At 41.3% G+C, this 14,204-nt stretch overlaps 1 protein-coding gene across 6 annotated transcripts in view; it reads left to right on the top strand.

Annotated features, from left to right (window-relative positions):
• The window catches only part of TRERF1 (transcriptional regulating factor 1), a 99,046-nt gene extending 85,257 nt beyond the window's left edge, over positions 1–13,789 (top strand). For all 6 annotated transcript variants that reach the window (XM_054279956.1, XM_054279960.1, XM_054279958.1 and 3 more), the window contains 10 exons: positions 256–622; positions 1,175–1,235; positions 1,969–2,108; positions 2,806–2,909; positions 4,099–4,174; positions 8,952–9,040; positions 9,864–9,977; positions 10,663–10,851; positions 11,303–11,511; positions 12,145–13,789. In XM_054279956.1, coding sequence (XP_054135931.1) covers positions 256–622; positions 1,175–1,235; positions 1,969–2,108; positions 2,806–2,909; positions 4,099–4,174; positions 8,952–9,040; positions 9,864–9,977; positions 10,663–10,851; positions 11,303–11,511; positions 12,145–12,466 — 1,671 coding nt within the window. In that variant the 3' untranslated portion in view covers positions 12,467–13,789. The remainder of the gene's footprint in view (positions 1–255; positions 623–1,174; positions 1,236–1,968; positions 2,109–2,805; positions 2,910–4,098; positions 4,175–8,951; positions 9,041–9,863; positions 9,978–10,662; positions 10,852–11,302; positions 11,512–12,144) is intronic.
• The last annotated feature ends 415 nt before the right edge of the window (positions 13,790–14,204 follow it).

The raw sequence follows: 14,204 nt of genomic DNA, 5'->3' as shown, positions 1-14,204 counted from the left end.
TCTGTGGCTCAGCCGTACCTTGACCCAGAGGGCTTGCTGATGGAGGTGAAGGGTAATTTGTCCTGGTTTTTCTCACTCTCCTGAGGTTTCTGTGTAGTGCCAGGTACAGTACTGCCTGGGGTTATTATAATGGTACCCAAAAAACTGCCTGGTGGTGGCAGCTTTTCTGTGGCCATTGCCCAGAGCTGTAGAGGATTGTGTGCAAACCACATTGAAGCATGCCTGAATGATAAGATTCTCTGTGCTTTCATTTAGGAAACTAGCAAAAAACCTCATCCATGTGCTGTAAAATCGGAAGAAAGCTTCAAACCGTTGCAGGACAAGAAGAAGTATCGGCACAGACCCGAACCTCTCTTCATACCTCCTCCTTCCTTCAACCTCAGCATGTCCCACTCGGGTGCCACCCTGTACCAGAGCCAGCTGCGCTCTCCGCGCGTCCTGGGGGATCACCTGCTGGAGCGCACGCACGAGCTGCCCCCCTACACTCCGCCGCCGATGCTCAGCCCCGTCCGGCAAGGCTCCGGCCTCTTCAGCAGTGTTCTCACTTCCCACAGCACGTCCCACGCTCAGCTGCCCCTTACTCCGCTGACACCCACGCCACGGGTGCTCCTGTGCCGGTCTAGTAAGTATTGCATTGAGGGACCACTGTGCTTTCTGCTCCTGTCACCACACTGATGGGTTTGTGTGTGCTCACAGGCATGGCCAGTTCTGCTACTTCACAGGAAAAGTACCTTCTAGTGGCAGTTTTGCCTTGCATTTTGCAAAGTTAAGGCATAAAGGGAATAGAGGAGCCTAATCTGCCAGTGAGGCTGTGATCATTCCATGTGGTCTGCCTCAAGAAAGGATCACCTTGATTCTCTGGGCCTTATACTTGGGCCTTCTGAAGTGGAAGAAAAAGACCTAGTTTGAGACATAGGGTTCATGTTAAGTATTTGTTGTTCAATACTTCGCAAGAAAAGGTGTGCAATCACTCAGAATCAGGACAGTAGGAACCTCTGCAAGGTCAGACATTTCTATTACCTATAATAATTTAGGCTGTTTCTAAGTACCAATAAAGGGCCATTTTTGGATCATAGACTGGAGTAATGTTGGTGTTAGTAGGGAGGTGGCAGTGCAGCCTGGGAGGGTCACCAGCAGCAAAACAGCAATACTCAAATTCCAATCTCTGTTTCAGATAGTATTGATGGAAGTGTCATTCCAGTGACGCCTGGACCTGGAGAACAGACTGTTGAACCGTAAGAAAAACAATATTTTTTGTCGTTGCTTTTATATATTAGCTCCAGCCTAGAACCTGTGGCCTGAAGTGTTTTGAACCAGGCAGGAAGTATTCAACTGCCTGATAACCTGTTGGGCTGGATGCATTTAATGTTTTTGTGGATGGTGGCTAAGGACATTTGGAACAAATTGGCTGTGGGAAATTTAGGTGTCATGGCTCAAAGTAAGTGATGGCTGGGAAGAGTACTGTGAGGAAAATGTGCCAATCCAGCACTCTTGCTTTTGTAGATATATATATATATATTATGAGAGTGGAGCTTTGGAGTGGTGGTGCTACCTGGTAGGTTCCCCATGGCAAAGTACAAACAGGATTGTCCCTCAGCAGTGATGGCTCTTTTTGCTCTCTGCTGAAGAGCACCATTCTCTGCGGAACAGAAATTTGCTGTTTCTGATGACTAGCCTCTTTGCTAGCCATGCATATAAATTAGCTTGGGTTGTCCCTAAGGTATGATATCTCAGTATGGCTCAAATTGCATATTGAAATTTTTGTTTTTCCCCAAGAGATCAGTTCTCTCTAGTATTCAAAATACTTATCCCACTGGGAGTAAAGCATTGCATAAAGCAATCTGACACAATTTCCTGCCACTTCAGTGCAATAAAAATTTTGTTGGAAATAAAGTGAACACTAATCTGACTTTTGTATTTTCTACACATTGTGTAGTTGAATACTTATTTATTTATTCTTCTTTATAGGCGAATCAATATTGGGTCCAGGTTCCAGGCTGACATTCCTGAACTGCAAGACAGATTGCTAATGGAGAAGGATGTGCACAAGGCTACTTTGGTTTGGAAACCATGGCCAGAACTGGAGAACAAAGTCTTCCAACAAAGAGGTATAATGACTTGCCATTTTGAAAGTTCCTACGTCAGCCTTTGCCTCTTGAAGAAATACACATTGATTCCTTGTGTCTGTATTGAACAAAATGTTCAAGAGACTATTAATTGCTGAGAGTGCAGAGTAAGAGACTAGAACTACATGGTATAGGTTCAGAGCAGCAGCATTATATGGTGGCATTTAAAGGGAAGTCTGGATGAATGGTTTTCTGGCAGCCAAGGGGGAAAGGTTACTGCTGGGAAGTTGGGTACTGAACTGCCTGGTAAAGGCAGCTGACAGGCAGCTGATGCATCCTGGGCCTGTCCTGTGACCATAGTGACAGGAAATGTGGCAGGCTTGGTGGGTTCTACCAGTCCTGAGCAGAATTTTTTCCTGTTTCTAACATGGTTCATTCTGTTTCTCCACCCTGGCTGGAGCCTCCTTGGCACAGCAATGTCACTGGTGTGTGCAAGTCACTGCCTCACAGGCAGATCTCTGGCTCTGGAGTAGCCTGTCCCACCCTAATGCTGGGCTCTGCTACATCCTCTCCTCAGTGATCCTAAAACAAGTAGATGAAATGTTGAGGAGAAAAAGTGTGAAAGAATCTGCTGCCCTGAGCTATGTAGTCTTTGGGGGGCATTACAGAATCCTTGGCTCCAGATGTTTGACTGACAGGCTACTGTATTAGCAGTAAAATGTTGACTTGTTTCTGACAGTGGAAGACCTTTTAAATATGAGCTGTTCCAGTGTGTTACCTGGTGGAGGAACTAACTCAGAATACGCTTTGCACTCTCTCTTTGAAGCAAAAGGAGATATTATGGTAAGATAAAAAAGCTGAAAGGGGAGATATGATCCTCTTCTGCAGATAAATTAGCATGCTTTATTAAATGGATTTAGATATGGTTATATAAAAAAGATTTCTGATTGATTTGAAATGATGCTTTAAACATCCTGTAACATTTTTGGGGAATGACTTTTCCCTTTATTCTCTAATAAATTTAAATTTCAAAGCAGTGCCTCTCTGAAGGCTTACTGTATATTTCATATAGATAAGATTACTTAGTTTATAGCCTTGGGGCTTTGAATGTCTCCCAGTGCTTGCTCCAGCCCTGATATTTCACAGGCTTTATATTTGGTCACAGAGAGCTTAGTCCTCTTCTAGCCCTTATAAAAAAACCCCTTTTTGGAGCAGCAATCACATCTACTTATTTGTTCAGAACTGTGAGGTAATTGAACACAGTTCTTATATAAATAATGCATTTCAAATATTTGCATTAGTTTAGTGATGGGAATGTTATTAACTAAGGCAAAACATCCATTTTCCCCAATGTTAGGGAAAGGCAAGGCCTCTTGCACCAGTTCCTGGAAAACCAATATAAAACCAAATGCAACAAAACATGGGGCTGGAATGAGTCTCACTGGATTGGCTAATACAGTGGGGTTTAGCTTGTGTCCCAGTTTCCTTGGGCTCTGTTAGCTTTATGTGAGAGGTCTGAGAATGTCAGGATGTGGAATTTGCTTTACAGAGAGTATGCATTTTCAGGGGAAAAAATTTAGGGATCCTCTGTTTTCCTGATCTGAAGGACAATTAGCTATATTTGCAGTCATTCTTGACAGATGTTGACTTACACAGATATTCTAAAATATTTTATGCTATAAATATTAATGTTGTCAAACAAGCCATTCAATATTAGTATTAATTAACACTATCAACTCAAACACTATAAATGTATTTGTTTGTGGCAAGCAGAAGGGAGGGAAAGAGCTGGAAGTTGCTAAGTAATAGTCACATTTGTGCTCATTAAGGTAGGACAGGTGCACATTAGGTGCTCTTCTGTGAGGTACAGTGTTAATGGGCCTTGGAGTAATTTGATGTGATTTTATATGACAGAAAAGAAGAAAGAGAGAAAATTAATTCATATCCTCATACCAAATAGTCTTCTAAATGCAGTTTTATGCCACAGCTGATTGCTTTCCCTAATTCTGTTTTTCCCTGCTTTTTCATTTAGGTTGCTCTTGAAAAGCTGCTGTTGAGAAAGCCAGTGAGGTTGAAGTGTCATCCTTTGTCAAATTACCACTATGCTGGTAGGTTTCCTTGAGATGTTTCTATCTGTTCCACAGTCCAAGCCTGGCATCCTAGGCTGGAGCATGGGATCACCTTGCCCTCTCTGCTGTCTGCTGCAGGGATGGCAGCATTTAATAGATGATGTGGGCAGTGCCAAGGGTACTCCCAGAGCTGTTTGTTGCAAGTTCAGCAGTTTTATACATGACTGACAATGTACAGAAGCTTTGCATCCATGTTGCTGTGGAGGATTCTACGGATTTAAAAACTGCCTCAAGTGATTATTTTTCTCTTTTAAACTGAAATTTAACAATTTCATCTCCTTTTAAAACCGCTGCTATTTGTAATTTATAATTTAGTGTCACAAGTGTCTTAATTTTCTGGTACATAAGCAATCTACCATCCTGCCTGCTTCTTCTGAGGTGATGGTGCACAATAAATGAATATGATAATCACGAGCATCCTTTCAAAGAGGCAGTGCTGGAACTCTCCCTAGGATCTTAGTGCTGCTTACAGAGCCTCTGTGTGGGGATCTAGTCAAAAAAGTCTGGGTTGGTGTGAAATACAAATGTAGTGTTAAGCCTTTGGATTCAGTTGTGTCACCTGAGCTGAGATGGCAGATGTCTCACCTCTGCAGCCCCCCATGCTATTGCTTAATGCTTTGTAGTGGCTAACAGCTGCTGAGACACAGAATAGGGTTTTGCAGAAGGCATTTAGAACTTCATCTGCAGTTCAGGCTCAATAGGAAACAAGTCAAGAGTCTCCTGGTGGTCAGTCAGTCACAGTGTCCAAGGTCATGTACTCAGTTTTCAGTTAACAGTCACTGTGCAAGGTAATTATAGAAGCAGTCTACTTCCTGGCTGTAGCAGCCCACTGGAAAGACTTCCAAGTAACAAGAAGTCTTTGTGAAGTAACTCCTTAACCCCTTGGCCTGAGAACAAGAACAGAAACATGTTTGATAGTAGCTAATAATGACAGTGAAGAAATGTTAACGTCAGGTTTTTGGTTTTGTCTGAGGGAGGTGCTTGGTGCCTGTGGTAGCAGCTGTGTTGCACTCCAAAGGATGAACATGGGAGTGGATGGGGAAGGAGGACATCAGCCAGGAACTTTGATCAGGGTCTCTTGCCTGAAGAGATGACACCAAATATGTGTGAGACAGTTCAAGGGCATGAGAGCAGGAAGATGAGGAGATATCCCACAGCCTCTTCATCAGTAAACAATCTAATTCGCAGAGCAGATGCAAAATTTCTGCCTGTGTGGCAGAGGAAGAACAGTCTTTACTAAAGCAACTTCACAGTAGTTTCAAAAAGAATTCATTGGGATTCAGGGAGAAGCCAAGAGACTGTTTTGTTTGATCTCTCACATGAAATGATGCTAATCCTTGGTAAATAGCATTGAGACCTGTGGACACCTTTGAATCCCTGTTTCTTAAGCAGGAAAGCAAGTTTGATTGTGCTTATCACAGCATGAAATAAAATCTCACCTGGATCAGTCTGGATCTAAGTGCCATAAAATAACAAGACAAAGCACTGCTTTCTAATGCTTTTGCATGCTACATGTGATTGCAACTTATATTGACAGCATTGCTCTAGCACTGTGCAGCAGCTCTTGAATAACAGTTTATTTCTGATTGATAATCAGCCACTCGAGGCATATGAGAATTTTTCACAATCTAGTCCATGAATAGCTTTAATATGACTTCAAGTGGCATCAGTTTGGGATAACTTCATGTTTTCTGCTCCATACTCAGAAATCAAGGCTCTCAGGCTTACCACATTTAAAGGTGGAATACATTGGAACAAAGCATGCCACTTACTCATGAGAATTAACTCATTAGCATACCACAAACAACAGATACCCAAACTCACCCTTAGCATTGCCTTTGAATGAGGGTACAGGCAAATAGCTCACCTTTGAAACTTGTTGGCTTGTGAGGGAAGCCACTTGTGACACTTGAGGATTTTCTGGTGTGTGCCAAGAGAGCTGGACATGCTGACCCAGGGCTCCTTGGAAGAACACCCCAATCTCTGTCCTAGCACTTTGCCATCTGTCAGGATGGTGTTTAGGAAGAGAGAGGGAGCACATACCTGATACAAGAGGGGCACTGTTGCAAACACTTGAACTGTTCTCCTTTGAACAGTGGATTTTCTCAGGTCTGAAGTTCTGCAGTGAGAACTGCAGGACAGATGGTCTCTGACACAGGGCACTTCAGGCAGTCTGGAAGCTTCTTGTATGTGCTGTGACAGGGCTGTGGGTCAGACCCAGCAGATGCTGTGCATAGTGGATTTCAGCTGCCTCTCCATGGGGCTCCCTGGGTGTACATATAGCCCCCTTGAAACCCACAAGTTGGGCCCAAAGCACACAAATGAGTAGAAGATATTTAATGTCAGTTAAATATGTCAGTTTAATGTCAGTGCAAACACAGTATGGCAGGTAAAACAAAATGTAGAAGAAATATCTGAACATAAAGAGCAGCTTTAAAATTTGATCTGTATTCTAAAGCCCCAAATTCTTTTTGCTGCATTGCAGATCTCTCTCTATGCACGTTCTCTATATCTCCCTCAAGCTAACAAGAGCAAAAGTGGTTTCCCAGCAACCAGAGTTAAAAACAGCTTTTCTTCTGTTTCTTTTCCTACACAGGATTTATTCTATTAATTAGGTTACTTCCAATTAACCCGCATAATCTTATAAGGGTCTCTGCTAATACCACAGCTATTGGGGAAAGGATGCAAGGCCCAAATATTCCATAGGTATACAACAAAATCAGTTCATGGAAGTGATTCCATGTTATTATTTTTATTGTGTTGTTTTTTTCAGAGAGTGGGGTAGAAGCAAGAGAGCAGAATGACTAGAAAATAAGAAAATCTCTTCTGTGTTGTCATGCTTTTTAAAGTTATGTTTTGGCATTATAGAGTAGCCTCCTGGACTGAATGAGTGCATTTACCCCTGCACAAAGGGAGGGTAAATGTTCATGACTGACAGCTTGTGTAAGAAGGGATTGATGCTGGTTCAGGGTGGGAAGAGATGGAAGGCAGTGTGTCAGCAGAAAGATCTCTGGGTGATAACAGAGTAAGTAAAACTCATGGCTTGAAGCCAGTGCCTTTCTCTGATGCTTAAGAGAGCTTTAAGTGTAAATCTCTGTGGAAATAACTAATGCATGCTTATATCCAGTACTGGAAGAGCCTACAGAAAACAGGTTGCAGAAAAGTTAATTTTGTAGTTTTCATCATAAAAAGGAGTGGTGAGATACCTGCTCTGAGCTTGTAAGCCTGGAAGCTGATACTGAAAAACAAAAGAAAATTCAGTTAATAACACTGCTATTTTTTAAGACAAAAGTGACTTGTAGGGTTCAATACCATGTGTGGTGCCAAGACCTAAGTTAATTGAAATCAGTGCAGAGGCAAGCATTTCTATGGAGAGTAGTAACATTGACAGGAATATTAGGGATTTCTTTTCATAAAAGTTTTAGATGTTTCAGAAATTCTCAGACTGAAGTAGAATCTTCTCATAGTGTATAAGTCATTTCAAAGGCATCTACTTTATGACTTCTTGCATATCCTTCCTTTAATGTATGTAATGCTGCCCACTCCTAACAAATAGAACATTGCTTTGATGCAGCAGAGCAATCCTGTGTTCCTTGTTTGCCTAATATTGAGAAAACATAAATTCAGTTCAATTTAAATGTTGATTTCGCATTTTCATGGGCAGTTAGGCCAGGGGACCAAACAGAATAACAATTTTCAGAAATTTTATATACAGCTTCCAATAAATTATAAAAAACACTTCGTGCATATTGCACATTGCTACAGTGTCTACCTCCTTGTGACCTCTGCCACAGAGGATTTAAATGTCTTATCCCAAACCATGCAAGTGAAGAGCTCCAAAAGGATCTTACAAAAGGATATATGAACTTCTGTGTCATCAAATGTAAAGTGACATACATGGGAATAAACAATTCAATCCTTACATAGGAAATTATGAGCTCTGTGGTGGTACTTCTCAATTAGAATAAAATATTGGGATTGTAATGATAGTTCTGAGGAAGTATCAACTGTATTTTACAACACCTAAAAAATAGTCAAGCATTAAGAGTATAGAAATCATGGTGATGCCACTGTGAAAGCCTGGATTTTATGTGGACTTCTGTGTGCCTTTCTGGTTCTCTTGTCTTTATAGGAATGTTTTAGTGCTGGAAAAGGTTCATTGTGGAACAGCAGTAGTGATCAAATGTTTGGGAGTGATAGAAAGGGCACACAGTTCTGAATAGCATGGAGGTGATGGTCAAGGTTGGGTTCACTTTCTCCTCCACTTGAAGAATGAAGGGTCATCCAGTGAAGCTACTGGGAGTCAGGAAGGAAAGAAAGGGAGGTGGCTCTTCATGCAGAGGGTCCACTGATCTGTGAAACTCCTTGGCAAAGGATGGTTTGGGTACAAGAAGTTTATTGGTTAAAAGGAAGAGTGGATTAGCACTTACAAGGGTAGTCACTAAATAAGCAAATTGCAACAGACTCAGGAAATCCCCTGTGCCCAACATGGTCAGAGATTAGGAAAAATTAGGAAGAGGCATTTGTATTTGCTTGCCCTGATCTTACTGTTTCCAAGGCAACTGCCTGTCACCACTGCTGGAGACCAAATACTGGTTAGATGGACTTCAGGTCTGAGTCAGTACAGCCATGCTTGTATTTGGGTAACAGCAATCATTCACCCAAGCTTGAGACTTCTGGTTCTCATTTCAGATACAGCATCAGCATAAAGGTTTTGAGTTTTTATCATTCATAATGATTTCACTTTCTTTTTAAGGCTCTGACAAATGGACACACCAAGAAAGGAGACTGTTCAAAGAGGCATTGTCCACCTACAGCAAAGATTTCATATTTGTACAGAAAATGGTAAGGTTATTTCAATTGCTGGGGTTTTTTTCCCTCTTTTGTTCTATGCTGTTTCTCTTCCATTTTCCCTCCAGCGCCAGACTAGCTGGTTGCAGGCATAGAGGCAGCAGTGGTTACAAGAACACCAGTAGGCATTGTTTGTAGCTGTGCATTAGATACATGTAAAAAACAGTTATAAATAATTAAAAGTTGTTCCTCTTGTTATTGCATGTGAAAGTTTTCACACCTGGAATCCAAATCGTGGCATTTTATGTATGGGACAAGTATTATTTTCTGCTATCATCGCAGTGTTCTCTGGCAGCTTGTTACAAGGTACCAGAGTCGCTGAAATTGAGCCTGGTGCCAGGAAGGGTTGAAACCTTTTAATAAAGAGAAAACATGTTTGGGCTTACTTTTCATGTTCTGCCACACTGCCACAAAAGCAGAAAAGACAAGGTTATAAATCTCAGGGCACAATACCCTACTTGTTAGCTCAAATGTTGAAAAATATGTGGATTTACGTGAGTCAAGTCTTAATTCCTAGATTTCTCAGTAGTACTGTACAACTGAGCTACAAGAGTACATTCTGAATCATTTTCTGTCTGGAGTTTAGGGAATCCCAGAGAAATCTTCTGAAGTTGAAAAAGTCAACACAAATTTGACTGAAAAAAATCTTAAAAATAATTATTCTACAAGAGTATTCCTGTTGTACTCAAACTGCCTTTTTTTTTAAATCCATTTGAATGTTTGAGGAATAAGGTGTACCTGTCGGAGTATATTAAAATTGTGTTGAATGAGAGCAGAAAATGAAGATGGGACTGTTTCTGCAATTCTTTAACTGCAGGTTAAGTCTAAGACAGTTGCACAATGTGTGGAGTACTACTATACCTGGAAGAAAATCTTGCGTTTGGGACGGAAACACAGAACGCGCTTAGAGAAGAAAAGAGATGAATGCTTGGTAAGTCTAAAGGAACATGAGAAGGTTTAACACTTGATAATTTTTGTTTGTTCTTTTTTGAGGAGGAGGTTGAATTAGGTGACATAGGTATCTTCCAGTAGAAATTATTCCATAACTCTAAATTATGTTCTGTATGAACATTTTGTGACCTCAGCTACCTTAAGATTTGTTTGGCTGGACTGCAACCAGATTAAAGTGCATTATCTAACTGCAGTCCAGGGAAACCTCCATAAATTATGCTTGTGCCCATGTCTGCTCCTAAAGGCTGCTCTAACATTCCAATACAAATACCACTTGGGATGTGTTGGTTTGTGGGTTGGGGTTTTTTTGGTTGGTTGTTTTGGGGTTTTGTTAGAGTAACTTGACTACAAGTACAGCATACATGGCCTTTCTGATGGCAGGAGGACGGCACTGCACCTGGAATCTGCAGATCTTTGGAGCCACAGCTCCATAATACACATGGAGGCTGCCTTGAGCACTACAGAGAAGCTTTATGTGCTATAGCTTATCCATTAAGGGGTGGTAGCTCCAGTAAGACCAGAGGTTCATTCAGGATGGGAAGAAACAGTGATACTGGGAAGCACACTTGACTAAACAACATGCTGTTCCAGAGCTGTGTATGTCCTACTATCCAAAGCTGTCTGACCATATTTCTAGTGTTCCTTAAATGCGCTGTCTGTTCTAGACAAGTGGAGAAGAGGAAGTGTTAGAGGAAGATGAGGAGATTGAAGAAGACAGAAAGGAAGAAAGGGAAATGCAGAAGTCACCTGACCCACCAGCAATCTCTCTTGTTGGACCTATAGATCTACCTGCAGTTCAGGGTCTTTCACTGTCTTCATCCTCCTTCATCTGTGAAATGCCAAACTGTGGTGCTGTACGTGAGTTTGGTGTACTTAACAGGGAGAGGATGGTGGTGGTGGTCGTATGTGTAAACTAGTGAATTGTGATTTTGACTCCTTTTAATTCCCATCCCATAAAATAGAAGCAGTTTGATCTATACAGAAAACTGAATTCTGAGATGATGTACCATTTAGAAATACTATATGGTAACAGCTCCAACAGCTCCACAATTATTAAAGTTGTGTAGGTTACACAACTTTAATAATAGGATAGTTCACTGCTTTGTTTTATTGTGACTATCTTCAATTATAGTGGGATATTGCTGAAAGCAAGCACCATTTGAGCGAGTAGATGGTGCATATTAGACATGTACACTTGTTCTGTTGTGATAATGCATTCAGCATCCTACTTCCTGCAGTTCCAGTGTTGCCTTGTGATTTCTTGGGGTTGTTTTTTTCCCCTCCCCTCCACCCCACTCCCTGCAGGTGTTCAGCTCCCGGCAGGCGCTGAACGGCCACGCTCGCATTCACGGAGGGACAAACCCGGTGACGAAAACGCGCTGCACCATGCCGGGCACCAAGCAGAAATCCGGTACGCAGAGCGGATACTGCTCCATCAAGAGCTCCCCTGCCCACAGCACAACGAGCGGCGAGACTGACCCAACCACGATCTTTCCTTGCAAGGAGTGTGGCAGGTAAGTGTGACTGTCTGCAGTCCAGCATCGCCTTTGCCTGTTTAGATTCCATACCAGCAGTGCTGTGAACAAACATTGTGTTTTGCTCTGATTGTCTTGGAAGAAGTTTTCCCCCTATATGATTTGTTCTCTTACCAAAACTGTCAGAGATAGGTTTGCATGACATTTTGGATGCCCCTGCAGTATTTACTCCTATTTTCCACTTACCTGCTAGAATTTTTACATCTGACATTCCAGCTTCCTGCTTCATCACTGACTTGGATGAGACAGTGGGCAACTTTTTCTGTGTTTCTGTGCTTGAGTTTGTCCATTGTGGTAATCCTTCACTTTCTTCCTGTTGTGCAAGATGGTTGTGAAACTGATAGAGGGAAAATTATGATGTGCATAGATACTGAAGCAGGTGTGGGAGCTACAAACTACCTCTGGCAAAATCAGAGTAGGCCATTTTGATACCATCAGGATGTATAAATCTGGTAATATGTCCCTGAAATTCACACCATGGCATTGCAGACTTCACTGACTTCTATTTCAGGACAAGGAAGCAAATGTACTGATAAGTTGTTGAGTCTTTTTTGGCTCATTTCATCAAAAGCAGTGCATTTTAATCTGATTTTTTTCCCCTTTAAAATTTAGGGTCTTTTTCAAAATCAAAAGCCGCAATGCTCATATGAAGACTCACAGACAACAAGAAGAACAGCAAAGGCAGAAGGCTCAGAAAGCTGCTGTAGCAGCAGAAATGGCAGCCACTATTGCAAGAACTACTGGGCCAGCTGGGCATAGTTTGATCCCCCTGGATCACATGAGCTTGGTTAAACATGTTGAAAATGTTGGTGACATTGATGATGATGTTGTTCCGGATCTGGGTGATGTCATGGAAGAGAATGAAGTCATGGATGCTGACCTCTTACTGGATGATGAAGATCCAGATCTACTGCAGGATGATGCTGAGTTGTAAATAAAATTGTGTGATAGACAGCTACTGAGCACACCCTGAATGGATCAATCAGGAAACCTGGACTGCTTGTTTATTCCCACTGATTGTAAACTACCTGTTGAAAATTATAATTCTTTTATCCAGGTCTAGAAAAAAAAAATCTGCTTTTTTCCCTTTTTTTTATTAATTTGTGTCTTGGGGGAAGAAATAAATAATTGGTACAAATATTCTTATAAGGTGTTTTTATCTGAGCTCTTTTTGCTGATAACTTCCAAGGCCACTAATTACACAAGTTCATGGTTCTGCTCTCAGTTCCTACCAGATGGTCCTGGTAGAATCTTTAGTCTTTAACTCTTCCAAGTTTCATTTTACCCCAATTACAAGAATAAATTTCACACACTTCTGATGAAACATTTTTTTTTGTCTATATTGGATCATTTCCAGCATCTTCTAGAGAGTAAATGTCATCTCTCTTAAAGATACCATTACATTATTTGTCTTTGTGCTGCCATTTTAAGCAAGATGGAAGAAGAGAAGATCAGGTTTAACTGTGAAAGAGTTAGCAATGTCACAGTTCATTTTCAGTTCTGTCTTGGTTACACAGGACATTTTAGACATTCCATTTAGCAAGGTTTTGATCTGCTGATTTGAAAATGACCTAATTTCCAAGATTGAAGAAGGAAAATGATTGCTCTATGGTTGACATCCTCTGATGGGAACACTGAATCAGGAACACTGCCTTGGTAATCAGATTGCACTGGAAATATTGTCCCGTGACAATAAATCACACTGTGGAATAGCCATCTCTGTGGTTTTAGGGGAGTGTGTGCTCAAGCAATGCTTGCTCTCTCACCAGGCAAACACAGGGAAGCATTCTTGCCATTGGAAAAGAGATTGATGTGCTTTCAGCACCTAGGTATATGTGTTATCCTTGTGCCATTTTCAGTCCTCTTCATTGCATCAAATTCAGCTGTTGTTTATTTACTATAAACATGCTGCAGAGGTGAGTTGATGCTGCTGTTTAATGACCATTTCTCCTCCCTTAGGTTCAGATCTACTTGCTGGACACCTGACACCTGAGTTTATATAAATTTTGATCTGGTTCTCTGATTAAACAGGATATGAAAGAATTGTATGTTGCAGAATAAAACAAGGAAGAAATGGAGTTAGGTTGAGTGGACCTTTAATTACAGAATACAAATGCTGATTGCAGAGCTCTCAGAGTCAGCAGCACTGATTTTCTTGTGAATTTTGCACATTAGAGGAGTTTTGTTAACTTTATAAAATACTATAAGACTTATTTCAGATCTTCCAGGCTTCAGGTTTGTTTGGTTGGTTTTTTTTTTAATAAGTTGGGTTTTATTTTATTGGGTTCTTTTTGCCATATTCCTAATATCTTCACCAGAATCTAAGGGATGGTGGGTCTTATTTTCTACATGTTATCCTTGTTTAACTATGCAAAAGGAGGGTAAATCACAGCACTTTTATAGGATTTACTGGACCACACAAATTCAGAACCAGTGGGACCCACTGACAGAGAGAGGTGCCTTCTCTGTCAAAGCCAAATACGTGAAGCCAAATGACCTCAAGTTTCTGCTTAAGGTCAAATGTTCTGATGCTAAAGAACAACCCTTCAGGAGAATGGAAAGAACTGCTCAGTTTCCGGTCAGTGAAGTTCCTGGGTACGTGATTGTTTTCATGTTCTGCGGGGTTTTCCAGAGGTTTTTGCAGTAGGGTTTGACCAGTCGATGGAATTTCT

This window comes from Melozone crissalis, unplaced genomic scaffold (assembly GCF_028551555.1).
Source record: "Melozone crissalis strain CALT ecotype California unplaced genomic scaffold, PUWL_Pcris_2 ptg000027l_1, whole genome shotgun sequence".
Taxonomy (NCBI): Eukaryota; Metazoa; Chordata; class Aves; order Passeriformes; family Passerellidae; genus Melozone; species Melozone crissalis.
The sequence above is the reverse complement of the archived record's forward strand: the minus strand, read 5'-3'. Positions and strand labels throughout refer to the sequence as shown.